The 20,612-nt window shown below is 37.5% G+C and overlaps 1 protein-coding gene across 1 annotated transcript; it reads right to left on the bottom strand.

The window, feature by feature from the left end:
- Positions 1–10,665: 10,665 nt before the first annotated feature.
- LOC126702297 (uncharacterized) lies at positions 10,666–12,569 on the bottom strand. Its single transcript, XM_050400964.1, has 3 exons — positions 11,858–12,569; positions 11,293–11,771; positions 10,666–11,214 (listed from the first exon to the last, which is right to left on the bottom strand). The coding sequence occupies exons 2-3, from the start codon at positions 11,758–11,760 to the stop codon at positions 10,699–10,701; spliced, it is 984 nt and encodes a 327-aa protein (XP_050256921.1). The 5' UTR covers positions 11,761–11,771; positions 11,858–12,569; the 3' UTR covers positions 10,666–10,698.
- Between the last annotated feature and the right edge of the window lie 8,043 nt (positions 12,570–20,612).

Genomic DNA, 20,612 nt, shown 5'->3' with positions numbered 1-20,612 from the left:
TTTTATTTATCGTGAGAATATACTCCTTTAATTCAAATATACTTTTCTCTGTATCATTAAGAATGCGTTTTATTAAAATAAAGTAGATTGTGAATGTTATGATTAATCCATTTGGTACTTTGACAATAATCCCCCCAACCCAAAAAGGAATCCAACAAACAATATCCTATACAATTTTTTTTTTTGGGAAGTATATCCTATCCACTTTGTTTCTTCATGTAGCCGGGCCGCTATCATGTCACAAAAATGCAAGTTTTCGTGCACGTGGGATTCATGAAAATATTAAAATGCCTGGTCCTACGTACAAGAAAGACAAACAAAAGAAGATTCCTTAATAATTTGTCTCAAACATTATTATATTATAAAGGATTAGGGTGACCCCACTGCAGTGTAAAGTCTCGTACGAAAGTTAAAATTAGTCCCTTTCCAACAAAACATAAAGTTGATCGACTGATTCTATCAAATCATGTGCGCAGGTAGGGCCCTCCTTTTGAAATTTCGATTTAGTCAAGTACCGTGTATATATATATATATATATATATATATTTATTTATTGTGAAGTATGATGTGTTAGTTGATATTGTCCATTCATTTGTTAGGCGGTCGATTACTTCTCTTTCCTTTGTTTTTCTCATTGATTTTGGGTCCATGTGTTCTGAATTCATAAAGTAGACATATAACTGTACACTATCGAGTCTAAAATTTATTCTTCAAATTTAGTGTTGACTTCTCCAAAATTAGAAATGCAGAAAATATATCGCTTTACTGTCAAAAAAAAAAAAAAAAAGAAATGCAGAAAATATACCCAGACAACCTCCCACTCCTTGATACACGTAACTGCCTCCTTCAAATGTGGTTTTTTTTTTTTTTTAATCAGTGTGTTATGTATGGTTAAGAGTCTTACAATCTAGTCATGTTATCTACTCCTTTATAATGAGAATTGTTTTGTAAATCGTTCTTTTTTGTTACCGAATTTTTAAGTTAAAAGAATGCCATGTGCATTCCGAAAAGATGATGCATTAGTTTCTTATTTAATGTTTATAATTATCTTAATGTTATAACTCAAAGGAACTTATGATTTTGATATCATTTCAATGTTTATTTTTTGGAACTAACCTCATGACACTTCTAACTATTTCAATAGTTCACAATTGTGTAATATTAATGAACAAATTTGTAAGCCTCAAATTAAAATAAAAGAAAACTTATGACACTAAACTTTTCTTGAAAACAAAGTTTCATCGCATTTATAAAACACGTATAATGAGACTCATATATATATATATATATATATATAATAGTTCTATAATACCCTTTATCTAAAAAAGTTGTTTTATTCATAGGAAAAAAAAAGAAAAAAGAAAAGAAGAAGAAGAAGAGAGAGATGATGCAGACAATGGCAATATCAATATCTTTTCGTAATCACAAGTGGAGAATCCTTCTTCTCAAGGAGAAAAAAAAAAAAAAAAAAAAACACACACAAGTGGAGAATCCACAAAACATGATGATGACTTCAATTACACCAACACGGTCACATCTTAGATCAATGATTTTATTTTATTTTGTGTGTGTGGGGTTATAAGTTAATTGATTGAAGGCAGTTTCTGTCATCCTTAATTTCAAAATGCAATCATGCATTTTGCACTTTCAGTCATAATGTCACTAAAAGATCACGTCAAAGTAGGACCCTGTCAATTTTCACTTTCTGGCCTTTTTTATGATCCCTTTATGATATGATTTGATGGTTGTATCTTTTTCTAAATAAAGATTAACGCATGATGCGGTTACGGAATTAAGGTACTGTTCTACTTTCAAGTTTTAACTTTTTATATATATATATATATATATATATAGATAGGGTTATGTTGAAGTTATATTTAATGTAATATATATATATATTTTTTTTAATTAGATGTAAATTTTAATAATTCTACTGTTAGATTACATTATTTTTTGTATATTTTCCATACTTACAAAATTTAAAAATAACAAAAAAATTAATAACTATATTATTAATTAATTGTTTAAATTCAAGTTTTTGTAATTAAGAACTAGTTAACAAGCAAATAGGATGGCATGACTCTTGACTATTGTATTACAACTGAATTTAAATTAAGTACAACTGAATTTAAATTAAGTTACATGAATCTTGGCAGTTATATATTTTATTTTTGAAAAGATAATAAACCTTGTTAATGTAATCTGAACAACTCTACAAGAATGCACCCTATTCAAGTTACACATCAAAGAAATATTATTCTAAACAATAATCACTAAACTTGTTGGGTGAGTGAGTCATCCACCACTTTTGGAAAGTAGACCCAATCGTAGACAGTAACATCAATTGCGACAATGTTCACTACGGAGCGTGGCATTTTTTTGTGATTACGTTGCTTTGATGATGTCATGTTATTAAACAACTTCTTTATTATAATTGTGACATTATTAAGCGTGATTGGTGAAAAAGAAAGTTGGTCCAATGTGTGCGTGCCAGCCTCCTTGGATTACTTCTACTTTTCTTTCTCTCACACTTTCACTCTGTCAAGTAAAAGTACGTTTTAGTTTTAGAATCAGCATTGGTGCCGTTTGAATTCGGCTGAATGTTGCGTCTGCGTCCGCGTTTTAGCTTTTTTTTTTTTTTTTTTTTTTTTTTTAATTTCACGCATTTTGCAGAAAGGCAGGGACATTAACACTGTAGCAGTACTGTTCATACACTGTAGCAGTACTGTTCATGAGACCCATAGTCACTTTATTCATAAAAAAAATATTAAAAATGGGTCCCACGACACTATTCACACATTTAAAAATTATTTTGCTACAGTATTTTTAGTTTTCAGTTTCAGCAACAATAAGTTCAATCCAAACGGATCCATTATCTCACTTTTTAATAAACATGGATTCACTAATACTTTAGTAATTAACATATGTATTAATAAATTGAATCCATCTCACTATTGGATATATATTATTTAGATATAAACCACTGTTAGACGTATATCATTCAGATAAGAACCACTGTTGAACATATATTATTCAGACATAAATCACCACTGGACATATATTATTTGGATATGAACCACAACTGGACTTAAACTACTTGACATACATTATTTAGACATGGACTGATGCTGGACATACCTTTTTATATTGAACATGAACTATACCACAGTTGGATATGGACTATTGGACTCATTCTATTATTGGACATATGACACTTAATTAATCATTCTATTGGACATCACTTAATATACATAATAATGAAGTTCAATTGATCAATGCGGTCTAATGTCAAGTTCCGAATTGAACTCTCCAAAACAAATCCGGACCTAGCAAAGTCACCCTTTCAGAGGAAGATACGTGGCCACGTACAAAAACGGCCCCCCATCAACTAACATATGCCCAAAATAATAGGTAAAAAAGAATGGAAATTTAGAATAAAAATACTATAAAAATTATAGGGGAAAATAACTTCACCCCAAAATAATGATGATAGAGAAGCGGAAAATAATCCATCTCCAGCTCGTCCAAATGGTTCGTCCAGAGCCTACAGCACAGATTGATCCAAGAGTCAACCCAGAAGAAGGAGAGACGTCCATTAAATAATAGCACCACTCCATAAGTTTAAGTCTCCCATGGACGAAAAGATCGTCCATGAGGATCGTCCATGAGGTTCGTCCATGAGAAGTCGTCAAATATCCTTGGACGACTAAACCACCCTACACCAGACGGACGAACCCTCAACACTTAGACTTTCAGCAACCCTCAACTATCTCGACAAACCCTTCGAATAAATTAACCTCCATTTAGCAGTTACCACTTTATATCCGTTGAGGGAGGTTACTCCGGAGTTGTTGGATTCCACAAAACCTGGGGAGGTTATCGAACAAATAACCGCCCCTGGCTCCCTATATAAGAGACCGGTCTGGACCCGACAGAGGTAAGTCTTTTCTCTCAGACACATTTCCAAAACACTTGGAACTTACTCTCCTACAAATCTAACTTCTCCATCGGAGGGGGTTCGACCGGTCTTCTCCGGTCTCCTCTTTTGATCGCCTTCTCTTCCTTGCAGGCCATCAACCGCTTGAACAGCCCACCGAAGCCAGGCCATTCTACCTTACTGATTTCAAACATCATCAGTTGGCGCCGTCTGTGGGAAATCGAAGGTTGTTTTGCGATTTTCTTTTCCGCGACAAAAAGGTTAGGATGGTCAGGACCAGGTCGAGGGCTACTAGCCCTGGCCGTCAGGGAAGCAGAGGCGCTTCAAGTGATCCTCAGCGTGATCGCCAATCCGCACCAGTCATGCAAACGTCTTCCGTTCAAAATATGCAATCCATGGCGGCTGCAATGGCGGAATTGACTCGCCAAAACCAGGAGTTAAGGATGGAGATCACTCACAGGAGACAGACACGTGAGGAGCATGCAGGGCAGACGCAAGGCCATGGTGACACACAGAATACTGAGATTGGAAGTCAGTTTAGAGGCACCACTTCACGGACAGTGCCACACCTGAAAGAGGAGATGGATCAAATGAAGAAAGTCATGGAGGAGATGAAGGAAAACATGAGAAGAACGAATCCTATAGAGGATTTGGTCCACAGGACTGACTCTCCTTTTACGGCTTCCATCAATGGCCACCCTCTACCATCAAAGTTCAAACTACCTTCCCTGGACTCGTATGACGGGACGCGTGACCCCTTCGATCACATTGCAACATTCAAGACAACAATGCACCTTCAGGGGGTCCCTGATGAAATCATGTGTCGAGCCTTCCCTACTACCCTTAAAGGCCCGGCACGGGTTTGGTTCAGTAAAATCCCCCCAAGTTCCGTAAGTTCTTTCGAAGAGTTAAGCAAATTGTTTGTTAACAATTTCATCGGGGGACAGAGGCACAAGCGCTCTTCGTCCAGCTTACTGACCATAGAACAAGGGGAGAACGAAAGCTTGCGGTCATTCATCACTCGCTTCAACAGAGAAGCCCTTAGTGTGGACGAGGTGGACGACAAGCTTCTACTGGCAGCCTTCCACAACGGGATTAATTCGGATTTATTTATCCACAAGCTATATGAGAAGGAGCCTCAAACCATGGCCGAGCTCGTCCATTCGGCTCAGAACTTCATGAATGCAGAAGATGCAATCATAGCCAAGAAGAGGAAAAGAACTGAAAGGATGGAAGCGCACCCAGCTCGACACTCAGAACAAGCCCCTCGTCCAAAGAAGGGACGGACGGAAGATAGGAAGGAACGAGATAGCAGGAAGACAGGTCCCTCGGGAAGAAGCCAGAACTATACGCCCCTGAATGCTCCACTTAATCAGGTGCTCATGCAAATCAAAGACGATCCTGCTTTAAAATGGCCAGAGAAGATGAAAGGGGATCCCAACAAGCGCAATAAGAACAAATATTGTCGCTTTCATAGGGACCATGGGCATGACACGGATGAGTGTTATGACCTAAAACAGCAAATAGAGAACCTTATCAGACAAGGAAAGTTGAAGCACTTTGTTGGAAGGGATCGTACAGATGAGAAGCTGAAAGGCAAAATGGAGGAATCATCCCGGCCCCCACTAGGAGAAATAAGGATTATCGTTGGGGGGAACTCGACGGGGCAGTCTTCCAAGTCAAAGAAGACGTATCTCAAAGCGGTACAAAGCGTCCAGCTCTCTGGACGATCACCAAGGACGAGATCAATGGACGAGCCAACCATTTCCTTCACCGACGAAGATGCTGAGAGGATCCATCACCCGCATGATGATGCGATCGTCATTACATTGCTCATTGCAGATTATACAACCAGGAGAGTGTTGGTTGACAACGGAAGTTCAGCAGACATATTGTATTACCCCGCCTTCCAACAGATGAGGCTTGGACGAGATCAACTTCGTCCAGTCTGCTCGCCACTGATAGGATTTGGAGGAATGAAGGTGCAGCCTGTGGGTACCATTACATTACCAGTTGTGGTAGGGTCGTACCCGCAGCAGATAACCAAGGAAGTCAATTTCCTTGTGGTAGATTGTGCATCTTCATACAACGCCATTATTGGAAGGCCCACTCTTAATAGTTGGAAGGCGGTAACTTCGACCTACCATCTATCAGTCAAATTCCCTACGGAATACGGGATAGGACAAGCACAAGGAGATCAGTTGGCAGCTAGAGAATGCTACTTAGCCATGGTGGCTTTGGACGAACAGGTGCAGACAATGAGCATCGAAGAAAGAAGAGTTATTGCAGAGCCCACGGAAGTGTTGGAAGATGTTATTTTGCAGGAAGATGATCCAGAGAAATTTACCAGAATTGGAACATGTATGAAGGATAAGGCAAGAGAAGACCTCATCCAGTTCCTGAGGAAAAGTATCGACGTTTTTGCATGGAGTCATGACGACATGCCTGGAATCGACCCAAGTGTGATCACTCATCGGTTGAATGTATACCCCTTTTTTAAGCCCATTCGTCAGAAGAAGAGGGTATTCGCTCCCGAGAGGGACAAAGCAATCAAGGAAGAGGTTCAAAAACTGACCACAGCAAAGTTCATCAAGGAAGTCTATTACCCGGATTGGTTAGCCAATGTGGTGATGGTGAAGAAAGCTAATGGAAAGTGGAGAATGTGCGTAGACTTCACGGACTTAAACAAAGCATGTCCCAAGGATAGTTATCCTCTACCACGCATTGATCAATTGGTGGACTCTACTGCCGGCCATCAGTTGCTGAGTTTCATGGATGCCTTCTCAGGATATAATCAAATCAAGATGGATGAAGCTGATCAGGAGAAAACTTCCTTCATTACCAGCCAAGGCTTGTTTTGCTACAAAGTAATGCCCTTCGGCTTGAAGAACGCAGGGGCAACTTATCAGAGGTTAGTGAATCACATGTTTCGTCCACAGATAGGACGGAATGTGGAGGTTTACGTCGACGACATGCTTGTGAAGAGCATAGACGAAGGAAGCCATCTAGATGACCTACAGGAAACCTTTGAAACACTTCGGCGATATAAGATGAAGTTGAACCCAAGCAAGTGTGCATTCGGAGTGTCGTCGGGAAAGTTTCTGGGGTTCATGGTCTCGCAAAGGGGAATTGAAGCAAATCCGGATAAGATCCAGGCTATATTGAACATGGAGCCACCGAAGAGTATCAAGGAAGTCCAATCCCTCACAGGACGAGTTGCCGCTTTGAACAGGTTTGTTTCAAAAGCCACAGATAAGTGTTTACCTTTCTTTAAAGTCCTCAGGAAGGCATTTGAGTGGACGGACGAATGTCAAAGGGCCTTCCAAGACCTGAAAGATTATCTTACAACGGCCCCATTATTAAGTCCATCTGTGCAAGGAGAAGAACTGTACCTATACTTAGCGGTGTCCCCACATGCCGTAAGTTCAGCTTTAATCAGAGAAGAAGGGAAAATACAAAAGCCAGTGTACTACACTAGCCGGGCACTCAGAGGAGCAGAGGGAAGATATCCGCTCATGGAGAAATTGGCTTTCGCACTAATAACGGCTTCAAGGAAGTTAAGACATTACTTCCAAGTTCATATCATTAATGTCATGACGGACCATCCGCTTAAGAAGGCAATGAACAAGCTGGAAGCCGCAGGACGACTCGTTCAGTGGGCAGTTGAACTTAGTGAATTCGACATTCGGTATCAACCGAGAAGTGCAATAAAGGCTCAAGCCTTGGCAGATTTCATTGCGGAGTTCACTCCACGTTATGAAGACCTGGGGGAAGGTGAGTACAACAAATGGGTCGTCCATGTTGATGGATCGTCTACATTATATGCTGGAGGAATAGGAGTTGTTTTGCAGTCGCCAGAAGGGGACAAATTCAAATACAAGGCCCGTCTGCAATACCAGACTACTAACAATGAAGCGGAGTATGAAGCCCTTTTAAAGGGGTTGGAACTGGCCAAGTCTGTAGAAGCAGACTCAATACTTGTCTTGGGAGATTCTCAACTCATCATAGGCCAAGTCAATGGGACATGTGAAGCGAAGGAAGACAGAATGAAGAAATATCTAAGGAAGGTAGTACGCCTTGTGAAGAAATTCAAAAAAGCAGATTTTGTTCAAATCCCGAGGGAAGAGAATGTGGAGGCAGATACTCTGGCGAAGGAAGCATCTGCGAATGAGGCCTTGGACGAGATGAATGATGTACACTACATGCCAAGCATAGACCTTCCAGAACTGATGCAGATAGAGGGAGAAGGAAATTGGATGACCCCGATAGTGTCATACTTAAAGGACGGAATGCTTCCAGAAGAGAAGGATGAAGCTAGAAAGCTCAGAGTCAAGTCAGCAAGGTATGTGCTTATGGACGAGGTGTTATATAAGAGAGGTTTTTCCCAGCCTCTCTTAAGATGTTTGGCTCCAGACGAGGCAAATTACATGTTGAGGGAGGTTCACGAAGGAGCATGCGGGAACCATTCGGGAGCCAGGTCACTCGTCCATAAAGTCATCCGAAGTGGATTCTATTGGCCAACCATCCAAGCTGACGCTAAAGCATATGTCAAAGTCTGTGATCAATGCCAACGCTTTAGCAACATTCCCAGACAGCCAGCAGAATATCTCACGCCAATGATGGCCCCTTGGCCTTTCGCACAATGGGGGCTAGATATTTTGGGGCCCTTTCCGACTGGAACTCGGCAAATGAAGTTTCTGGTGGTGGGAATAGATTACTTCACAAAATGGGTGGAAGCCGAACCCTTAGCCAAAATTACACAGCAGAATGTCAAGAACTTCGTCTGGAAGAACATTGTATGCAGATTCGGAGTACCTAGAGTACTAGTGTCAGACAATGGACGACAGTTTGACAACACACCCTTCAGGGAATTTTGTGAACAGCTTGGAATGAAGAACCATTACTCCTCACCCTCCCACCCACAGGCCAATGGCCAGGCAGAAGTAGCGAACCGATCCTTGCTAAAGATCATCAAGACTCGGCTCGAAGGGGCAAAGGGGATATGGCCGGATGAATTACCAGGTGTTTTATGGGCTTATAGAACTACAGCGAGAACTCCAACAGGAGAAACTCCTTTTAAGCTAGCCTACGGAAGCGAGGCAGTTATACCAGCAGAAGTACACATGACGAGCCACAGGGTCAGGAAGTACCAAACTGAAGAAAACGACGAACAGCTCCGTCTTAACCTTGACCTTATGGACGAGGTCAGGATGGATGCAGAACAGAGGACAGCAAGGTACAAAAATCTCATGGCAAGACAATATGATGCTATGGTAAAGCCTAGGCGTTTCAACATTGGAGATCTCGTCTTGAAGAGGGTTACCTTGGCAACAAGAAACCCGGCCTACGGGAAACTTGGCCCAAATTGGGAAGGACCTTATAGGGTTGTCAACTGCAAAAGGCAAGGATCCTATTATTTGGAAGCTTTGGATGGGCGGAGGCTGGAACACCCTTGGAATGTTGAGCACCTCAGGAAGTACCATCAGTAAGTGCTGACCCTTCACCGGTGTCCTTGGACGAGATGTATGGACGAGAAGAAGTATTTTACTACTGTTAAGTGTTTTTAAGTATTTTAATAATCCCCTAGAAGGTACATTAGTGTTTTCACTTTTGTGCTATTCATGGACGAATTGGTTTGTATTTTAAATTCAATAAGGCACTAGCTAATAAGCATGTGCCATGCCTGTGGACGAATGATTACATAAGTTTGGGTTTTCAAATATATATATATTGTTTTCAAATATATTATTGGAATCCTTATATGTTCATTCAGATTGATCCGCAAAAAGAAAGCATGAACGAATGAAATCCTTGGACGCAAGGATATATCGTCCATGAACCTTTCTCCAAAGGAAATATGAAAAGTTTCATCCGTCCAGAACATGGGACGAGGTGAAACCTAAGCTAAAATACGGAGGTTCATCCGTCCAGAACATAGGACGAAGATGAAACCCAAGCTAAATACATAGCAAGTTTCATCCGTCCAGAACATAGGACGAGATGAAACCTAAATACAGAGGTCCATCCGTCCAGAACATAGGACGAGATGAAACCTAAATACAGAGGTCCATCCGTCCAGAACATAGGACGAGATGAAACCCAAATACATAAGTCGATCCGTCCAGAACACAGGACGAGATGAAACCCATGCGAAAAATAAAGCATGATTCATCCGTCCAGAACATGGGACGAGATGAAAAGGGCATACTCGTCTAGACCCCAAGACGAGATGAATTCCCAAAAGTATTCGTCCGAAACGCAGACGAGCCAAGACTTCAAAATTAGCTTAACAATCCATTACCTTGGACGAGAAACGCTAAAAGTCTAATCATCCAGGACGACAAAATGATCGTCCATAATTTCGGAGTGATGGAAAATCTAGCCAAAGGGATCAACATACTTTATCTTGGTGATGTAGTAAAATTCACCCTCATGACCAAGACGAGGAGAACTGAATTCCTAGATGGACGAATCACATTGCTGATATGATAATAAAAAGTTCATACATAAAGCTGAAAACATATATATTCAAACAACAATGGAAGTGAAAATAGAATTATTCATTTCTTTCATTTAAAGGGTGGACGACCAACGTCCAAAAACCCATTTAGTTTTGAATATATAAAGCTCGTCCACAATCCTGGACGAGATGATTGTACTTGCATGAGCTTTTAAAAAAAAAAAAAAAAAGGTAAAAAGCCCAAAACAACGGGCACTTCCATGAAAAGCAAATAAAAACAAATTCTCTAAAGAAATAGACTTCACTTGGGTTCGTCCTGAGTAACTTCAGTGTTAGCATCGTCCATGATGTTGACGTCCTCGGAACTCGTCTGCAACACAGAACTCTCGGTAGCAAGAGGAAGCTTGAACGAGTTAAAGTCCAAATCAGGATACGCGTCTTTGGCATCAGCACGGAAGTCTTCATAACCAGCTGCATAATGACTGTCTAGACGATTCTTATACTCGTCAGACTTCTTAAAAGCAGCAATTGCTTCTTCACGTGCCTTCTCCAAGGACGAGGTAAGCTCTGCAACTTGTCCTTCTAGATGGACGATGCGGGTATCCTTCTCTAAGTTGTCAGCTTTGAGCTCCTCAACATCGTTCTTCAGCTTCGTCTCGCTTCCCAGCAGACGATTAAAGTCCTCGGTCAACCTAATGACCTCCCCCTTCTTGGATAAGACCTCATGGCTTAGCTCCTTAGCCTTATCCTTGGCAGTCTTGGCCTCTGTAGCAAGCTCCTTGGCCTGGCAAGTCGCTGTATAAAACTTTGACATAGCCTGCATTTGGACGAAAAGGAGTTAGACATTTCATTCAAAAGTTAAATGTTTACACACAAGGACGAGGAAGAAACTTACCTTGAAAAGGTCATGGATGCCAGAACGCTCAAACTCCTTCACTGACATGTTGTAACATTCGTTAACTTCATGATCAGTGACGATCCCTTTGAACGTCCTCCATGCATAACCCTCGTCCAGAACCAAATTAGAGGGACGATCAGAGGGCTCAGACGGGCTAGGCTTGTAAGAAGTTTTGGGAGCAGGGGGAGGATCAGACTGGACAGGATGAACTATTTGGACGGGCTCCACGTCCACAGGCTCGTCCAAGTTCACTGTTGGTGGAACGAACTTTGGAACCTTGGGAAGGGAAGTCTTACTTGGTTTTTGCTTCTTGTGGCCACGACGACTGGGAAGGTCGTCCAGGTCCACATTGCTTGAAATACCCTTGGACTTCCTCTTCCCAGCCTGGACGGAAGCCACTTTGGGAGTTGGAGCAGCAACATCCTCGTCCCCGCTAGCCACTGTTTTTTCCTTGTTTTCCCTCATTGTGCTTATCCCTATGACGAGAAAAATTAATCAGAAAAATTAAAAAAAAAAAAAAAAAAGAGAGCTGAAATAATAGAATATAATGGACGACACTTACTTCGACGAGTGACCTCCTCGTGACTTAGGTTCTCAGCCGTAGGAAGTGGACCAAGTCCCCAAGTTGCTAGACGACTAAGAGTAACTAAGTCGTGAAAAGTCCTTCCTGGAAAGGTGCGAACCACGTCTATCCGGTCCAAGGAAAACTTGTCCAAGCGTGGACGAACAACAGCTGCATCACCAAGATAAATGGTTAGACGAGTAACAGATAAGAAATTTTAAGGGACAAACAGGGTAAAATGGAAAGAAAGACATACCCTCAGGACGAAGACGACCTAGAGGGCTGGTAAAAGGTGGGAAGAGGGGAATACCCACATCAGCTGGGTCCCCAGCCCAATTTCCAGAAATAATAAAAAATTCTTTTTTCCAAAGCCGGTCAGACGAACTACGGCCCGTTATTAAACTGTAATATGTACCTCTGGACGAAAACTGGTAGAACCCAGCAGATTTTTTGATCTCTGAGGGCTTATAACAGTAAAGGAACTCGTCCACTGTAATTGGACGGTTCCCTTCCAGTGCCTCACGCCATAATACTTGCATGGCAACAATCGTCCTCCAGCCATTGGGGTTGAGCTGGTTTGGCCCAATACCCAACCTTTGGAGGAGTTCTCTGCAGAAAGAGTTTAAGGGAAACCTAAGGCCAGCTAATAGGTAAGAAGTATATACCCCTAAGCCAGAGGAAGGGGAACAACACCATTCACCAGGCTGGGGTAGACGAGGGTTAAGCTCTTTAGGGATTTGGTATCTATCTACAAGAGTTTTCAACTTAGCGCCGTCTAAGGTGGATGCTACCTCTGGGGCACAACTATAGATCACATCCTCTTCGTCCTCCTCCTCGTCTTGAGGAGGACTAGATGGCTCTCTGGACGAACTAGCCTTAGATCCAGAAGCTGCCCTACGTCGTTGCTCCTGAAATTCCTCTAAAGGAATGCCAGGAACCCCAGACGAGTAATGCTCGTCTGAGGAATCACTACAGGACGAACTACCTATACTACCCTCACTCTCAGAGCCGTCCAGGTAGTCGTCTATCTCTCTCTCTAAACTAGACGATGAAGACATGTTTGGAATGTAGAAGACTTAAAATGAGAGCCTAAAAAAAAAAAAGAAAAGAAGAAATACCTGATGAAACTAGGACGAGAGCTAGACGAGAATCTTGGACGAATTGGCAGAAGAGAGAATGAGAGAAAAAGTGAGGGGCATGAAAGAGAATGTACTATTTATAGGCCCCAGCAACAGGGTCAACGAAACGACGTTCACCACTCAGATACAGACACGTGGCGATTCTTTTGGGAAACGAGATCGACAGGACTGGCTAACCAACAGTCTCGCGACACGTGGCGTACGAAAAAGTGAAATTTAGCCAAAATCACAACGATGTCCTGGACGACCCTTTGAACAAAGGGGCAACTGATAGAGAAGCGGAAAATAATCCATCTCCAGCTCGTCCAAATGGTTCGTCCAGAGCCTACAGCACAGATTGATCCAAGAGTCAACCCAGAAGAAGGAGAGACGTCCATTAAATAATAGCACCACTCCATAAGTTTAAGTCTCCCATGGACGAAAAGATCGTCCATGAGGATCGTCCATGAGGTTCGTCCATGAGAAGTCGTCAAATATCCTTGGACGACTAAACCACCCTACACCAGACGGACGAACCCTCAACACTTAGACTTTCAGCAACCCTCAACTATCTCGACAAACCCTTCGAATAAATTAACCTCCATTTAGCAGTTACCACTTTATATCCGTTGAGGGAGGTTACTCCGGAGTTGTTGGATTCCACAAAACCTGGGGAGGTTATCGAACAAATAACCGCCCCTGGCTCCCTATATAAGAGACCGGTCTGGACCCGACAGAGGTAAGTCTTTTCTCTCAGACACATTTCCAAAACACTTGGAACTTACTCTCCTACAAATCTAACTTCTCCATCGGAGGGGGTTCGACCGGTCTTCTCCGGTCTCCTCTTTTGATCGCCTTCTCTTCCTTGCAGGCCATCAACCGCTTGAACAGCCCACCGAAGCCAGGCCATTCTACCTTACTGATTTCAAACATCATCAAATGAAAACAAAAGGACTATAAAAGCTTTATTAATTAAATGCACATCCACATATTTAGTGGTAAAATAATAATAATATTGTAAACTTTTTCTAAAAATGTACAACATTTACCAATTTTTATGTATTTACAATGTAAATTTATATTGTAAATATAATGTAAACATATAAAGATCCTTATTTTAAACCTTGTAAAGAGAGTCTCGTTATAGTTTACATGATTATGGAGGCATGAAAAATGACAATATTACAGTGTGATCCACAATCTCCTTTGGCTTATCTTTTTACTTTTACTTTTTCTTTTTTTTCTTTTTGGAAAAAGTTGGCTTACCGTTTTTTATTCGTTTCTGAATTTTAACTTTCTTTGTTGCTTTTATAAAAGTGGTCAACATAAAATCAAGTTTTTTGAAAAAGAAAACATCAAACAAATATTTAATTAATTGATTTTAAATAAATTTATAAGTCAAAAGTAACATAATAACAATATCTTCCCAAGTTTGTTTCTTCATGTAGCCACTATCATGAACGTTATGATTAATCCATTTGGTACTTTGACAATAACCCCCCAACCCAAAAAGTCAAAAAGGAATCCAACAAACAATATCCACCCAAGTTTGTTTCTTCATGTAGCCACTATTATGTCACAAAACACCAAGTTTCCGTGCACTGGAATTCATAAAAATATTAAAGAAAATGTTAATGGACACTGTAAAATACTTACTAAGAATGATTTATTATAAAGTTTATCTAATAAAAAATTGATATAAATTAATAAAATGACTGAAAATAATACTGACAAATGAAACTCCTTGTCCCACGTATACAAGGAAGGCAAACAAAAGACGAATTTTTAATAACTTATCTCTCTCCATTATTATCTTATAAAGGGCCGGCCAGACTAGGCTGATCCCACTCCATTGTAAACCCTTTCCAAAAAAAACATAAAGTTGATAATTACGATTATTCCCTTGAGGCGAAAAATTACCATATTGTGAAGTATGATGTGTACCGTACAGGTTTGTGTTGGTTTGATCAGAATGTTTATTATAAAAAGGGTCGGGATAATGTGTCCTAAAGACACACATTAAGTTATTTATTTTCAGTAACATTTTTCGAAAATTGAAAAAGGTTATCAATACTTTTTCAATTCTCAAAAAAATATTTTTAAAATTAATTAATTATTATATGTCTTTAGACCACACATTAATAAAATCATTATCGATCTTGTCATTTCACTTGTTACATGGTCCAGTACTTTTCTTCTTTGTTTTTTTCATTGATTGTGCGTCCATGTGTTCTGAATTCAAAAAAGTGGACATGCCGACATAGAACTGTAGAAGTTCTTCAAATTGAGTGTTGACTGACTTCTCCAAAAAGAAAAGCAGAAAAGTATGCGGGTCCAAACGGAAGAAAATCCATTCCGCCATAAATATACCCAGACAGACTCCCATTCGTCGATACACTTAACTTTCTCTGTTCCATTTCCAAACCATCAAACAGGAACTCCATGGAAAACCCAGCCAATCGGACACAACACAACACAACCGTGGGCCTAACAATGCCCACGGCAATGGTTCAACTGTTGTTCATTTTCATATCTTGAATAACATAACTCAAACACTTCTTCTGCAAGTTTTCATATTTTAAAATTGTTACATGATAATTTATTATCTGTTATTATTATCTATTGTCATTGTAACTAAGTGTAGCCATTTTATTTTGTTAAATTTATATGTATATATATTTTATTCAATTTCCATTATCTATTTCTTATTGGTTTTATAAAAATATTTTAATCTAAATGATAAAACTTAATTCACTTGCACCATATTACTTGTTGATCAACAAAGTCACACTCATCCATACATTAATAAAACACTAGGTTTCTATTTAACTAATCAAATTCTTGAACAATCACTAACTTTATAATAAAAAGTTAATATAACATGATAACAATATACACAAGTGTGATAAACCCTCTATATTTTTCTAGTTATTAAATTATATAAAGTTATATTATATTATACTATACATGGAACATATTCACACAAATAACATTATAACAAAGAAAAAAATAACGCACATATTACACACACAAATAACATTATATTTATACTATACATGAACATATTTAGTTTTTAATATTGTGAAAATATATATTTGTATGCTATAAAAATACATGTTAAAAATATTATTATTGTTTAAATACTGAAAATTGTTATTTAAAAGCGAATACTGAATAACCCCTATATTATTTTGTTCAATCAAAAGAAAAAGATTGAGAACTTTGATAGTTCTCTTTATTGAGAAAGAGATTCCCTACAATTACAAAGAGACTTCTATATATGATAGGATCATCATACTATATCATAAAGATAATCATTAAAAAAATGGCCAGAAAAATGCACATACATCATCGGTACACGTGCCCATGTGGGGATGAAAATTGAAAAAACGGGTCTTCACTCTGTCTTAATTTGACTCTTTGTAAGTCTGGTCCTACGCACAAACAAAAAAGATTTCTTAATAATTTGTCCTTTCTTCGGTGTCCATGTATATTCATTTATTTGGTTGAAAATTAAAAATTGAAAACTAAAAATAATAATAAATAATAAATTAATGTTTATATCCATGTTATTGTTTATAAGCCTAAATGAAGTGTTCATGTTCCATATACAGTGCAAGAGGCGTTGAAAAAAAAAAAAAAAAAAAAAAAAAAAAAACAAACACAAACACAAACACAAACACAGAAGAAATTATTTCTATCCAAACGTACACTATAAGTTGATCGACTACCCAACATAGTGATTCTATCAAATCATTGTGAAGTACGATGTGTCCTTTCACTTTGTTACGTGGTCCAGTACTTTTTTTTTTTGGATTGTGGGTTCATGTGTTATGAATATGTGAACATAGAATTCTAACGTGAGTCTTTAAAGTATACATTAGTATAAATTATTTGAAAAAAAAAATATTAAAAAAAAGAAAAAAATAATTAACTATTTTGACAATTTTTTATAAAATTTTTTCCAAAATAGATAGTTAATATATAAACTAAGGATATACATTAACCAAACTTGTACTTTAGAATAGTTTTAGAATTACAAATTATTCTATAACTTTTTTCCCACAACTTTGACATAACAAATTATGAATAATTAACTATCACTTACATATAAACCCACTATTTTTTTTTTTTTTTACCAATCACACTCTGTTACATCACAATTATAATAAAAAATTGTGAAAAATTATGTGATCTTAGATTTTTTTTATATATTTTATTACTATATTATCAAGGTTTCTATTAACGGACACAGTGCCCGTTAACAGCAATATTTTTGTATTTATTCTGACAAAAGTTTTTGTCTTTATTGACCTTTGTATTTTTTCGTTGATTTTTTCATCGATTGTGGGTCCAATATTTCTGAATTCATATTGTGGACAGAGATCTGTACACTGCTTATTGAGTCCAAAATTTATTCTTCAAATTGAGTGTTGAGTCTGACTTCTCCAAAAAGAAAAGCAGAAAAGTATGTGGGTCCAAACGGAAGAAAATCCATTCGGCCATGCCCATACATTAATAGTTGATACTTGGGCTTCCCCTAGGCTATAAATATACCCAGACAGCCTCCCATTCCTCCATACACTTAACTCTCTCTCTTCCATTTCCAAACCATCAAACAGGAACTCCATGGAAAACCCAACCAATCGGACACAACACAACCGTGGGCTTAACAATGGCCGCCGCAATGGTTCAACTTTACCAGAGACTGAAAACACCGCGAGGGCTGTGGCTAAGCAGACTAGGGGAAACACTCTTGCTAGATGGGGCAAAGTCAGAGCTAATGATCTGAATGAGCATCCAGTACTGTACAAATGTTCCATTTGCCAGAAACAGTTTGATAACTTAAGAGTTATATGTTCTCACTTGATAAAGCATAACCGCCGTCCATACAGGGGGCTGACGACGCCTTCAAATGTGGTGTGTTTTTATAAAAACGAGCACCCTGAGGATGAGGACCGTGAAATTTGAGTTGATGGTCAAAACTGCGTCCTTCAAATGTGGTTTTCTTTTTTCTTTTTAGATCAGTGTGTTATGTATCCTCAATCCAGTCATGTTATCTACTCCTTTATAATGAGAATTATTTTTTAAATCATTCTTTTTTATTATCGAATTTTTAAGTTAAAAGAATGCCATGTGCATTCCGCAAAGATGATGCATTAGTTTCTTATTTAATGTTTATGATTATCTTAATGTTATAACTCAAAGAAACTTGTGAACCTCATGACACTTCTAACTGTATTAATAGTTCTTAACTGTGTAATATTAAAGGATAAATTTGTAAACTTCAAATTAAGATAAAAGAAAAATTATGACACTAAACTTTCCCCAAAAAAAAAAGTTTCATCTCACTTACAAAATGTGTCTGATTAGACTGATATATATATATATATATATATATGTATAATAGTTCTATAATATCCTTTATCTAAAAAATTAAAAGTTGTTTTATTCATAGGAAAAATAAAAAAGTAAAAGAAAAAAAGAGAGCGATGATGCAGACAATGACAATATCAATATCCTTTCGTAATCACAAGTGGAGAATCCTTCTTCTCAAGGAAAAAAAAAAAAAAAACAGAGAGTCCACAAAACATGATGATGACTTCAGTTACACCAACACATTCAAATCTTAGATCAACGATTTTATTTTATTTTATTTTGTGTGTGTGGGGTTATACGTTAATTAATTGGAGGCACTTTCTGTCATCCTTAATGTCAATATAAAAATAAATGTTTCTTCATATAGCCACCATCATGTCACAAAATGTAAGTGTCCATTCACTTGGGATTCATAAAAATATTAAACGGTCTGGTCCTACAAGGAAGACAAAGAAAAGAAGATTCCTTATCTCTCCATTATCTTATAAAAGGTCTTATCTTTTAATAATGTAGTGAAGTCTCGTACGAATGTTTGTTTCTTAATGACTTTGTGTCATACTGACATGCACCATAATTATTCCGTACTTTTTTGACACACAAAGGAAGAGAAGAAGAGGTCTTAAAGAAACTGATATTGGTGTATATCTCAAAAGGGTTTTAACATTGAAAAATGAGTGTGAGTTAAACAGGTTCAAAATCTGTATTATCAACTGTGTATCCAAGAGTTAGGATCCTTTTAGATATACACCAATGTCATTGACTAAAATTGAGGGATTCGGGAACCTTTTAATTAAAATTGAGAAATGCCATGTTTGTATCTTTTTCTATGTGACACATGGCCAACCCAAGGCCTAGGCAAGTTAGTCCTAGACCTAAGGCCCTACTAGAAAACAAAATTTCCCTTAGGGAAAAATGTACCAATTCCCATGATTAGAGGTCCAAGTTTTTATAAAATTATATATACTTTTTAAAGGTTGTACATTTTTTTTTTATTAGGCATGTCAAGGATACTACATATTTTATTATTGGTTTACAAATGACCATGTTATTAATCGCAAAAAGGTGATATAAATATTCATTAGTTAAATTGATGAAATTCATCAATGAGAGTCAATGTTACATTATATTTTGAACATTTTATAGTGCTTTTAATTAGCACATTTTTCTATTTTATTTCCATTAAGACTCTCAAAGTACGAGACCAATAAAACCTTAACCTAATTGAAACCATAAAATGTTTCCAAAAGATGTTGCAAATGTGTTAAATCATCAATTATAGATTAATCTCTCCTAATAGTTTGAGATTTTAATTTTTGTAAACTGATATCCTACAAAGTCACGCACCAAATAATATCTATCTCTCTCTCTTAAAAACAAGATATAAAAAAAAAAAAAAAAGATTACAACTTTAATTAACTATGCGTCATCATATATTCAAAATAAAGTATCTTTTTTAATCAAAATATATTTTTATTTATTTTTATTAATATTTATAGTTCAACTATGATATTCAATTCTCTATATGAAATTAACATTAGTTTAGTTGGTATTATTCATCAAATTATGCATTTAATGTATCAAATTAACCTTGATTTGATTAGTATTCAATACTTTTGTTTAATTAATATTTACGTATTAAAGGCCAAGAATAAAATTTTCACCTTAGGCCCCAAATTATATTGGGCCGCCCCTAATGTGGCAGGTTGTTATTGGTTGGCAAAAAAGTAATATCAATTGTGAATTCAAATTAGAATTGGTAATAATTTGCGACAAAAAATTTGTAATGAAAATATTGTGAACATGTTGTGACATAGTAATCCTCTTTAAGTTTTAGCCAAACTAAATCACTATTGCTTTTTTTTTTTTTTTTTTTTTAAGCATGATTTCTTTTAATGGGATTTAAGCATGATATTTTTTATACCACTTTTGTAAAAAAAAACAACATTCATCTTGTACAAGGTTTCCATATCTTATTTACTATTCATGGCAAGATGTAGATATATATTTTTGAAATATTTTAAATGATTTAATTATTAACCATTATTTTAAAGGCATCTGCTAGTTAGCATTTTCCTATAATTGATTATATATACAAATATTTACACAGCAAGTCTGGTATGAAGAGACTTTTGATGGGACACAAATGATGAACAACTTTGTTAATTGAAATAAAGAGAATTTGCATAAAGTTGATTGTGAAATGCCAACCCTTTACCCCAAAATTTATTTTATTTATTGTGAGAATCTACTCCTTTAAT

The sequence above is a fragment of the Quercus robur genome, chromosome 10, assembly GCF_932294415.1.
Source record: "Quercus robur chromosome 10, dhQueRobu3.1, whole genome shotgun sequence".
In the NCBI taxonomy this organism is placed as follows: Eukaryota; Viridiplantae; Streptophyta; class Magnoliopsida; order Fagales; family Fagaceae; genus Quercus; species Quercus robur.
Note: the sequence above shows the minus strand (reverse complement) of the source record. Positions and strands in the feature narration are given on the sequence as shown.

Bases quoted from the DNA above. Each gene is read 5' to 3' on its own strand.
- LOC126702297 (XM_050400964.1), bottom strand. From the start codon at position 11,760: ATGAGGGAAAACAAGGAAAAAACAGTGGCTAGCGGGGACGAGGATGTT. The intron at 11,215-11,292 runs GTAAGTTTCTTC...GTCCAAATGCAG, and splicing joins GCATCCATGACCTTTTCAAG to GCTATGTCAAAGTTTTATAC.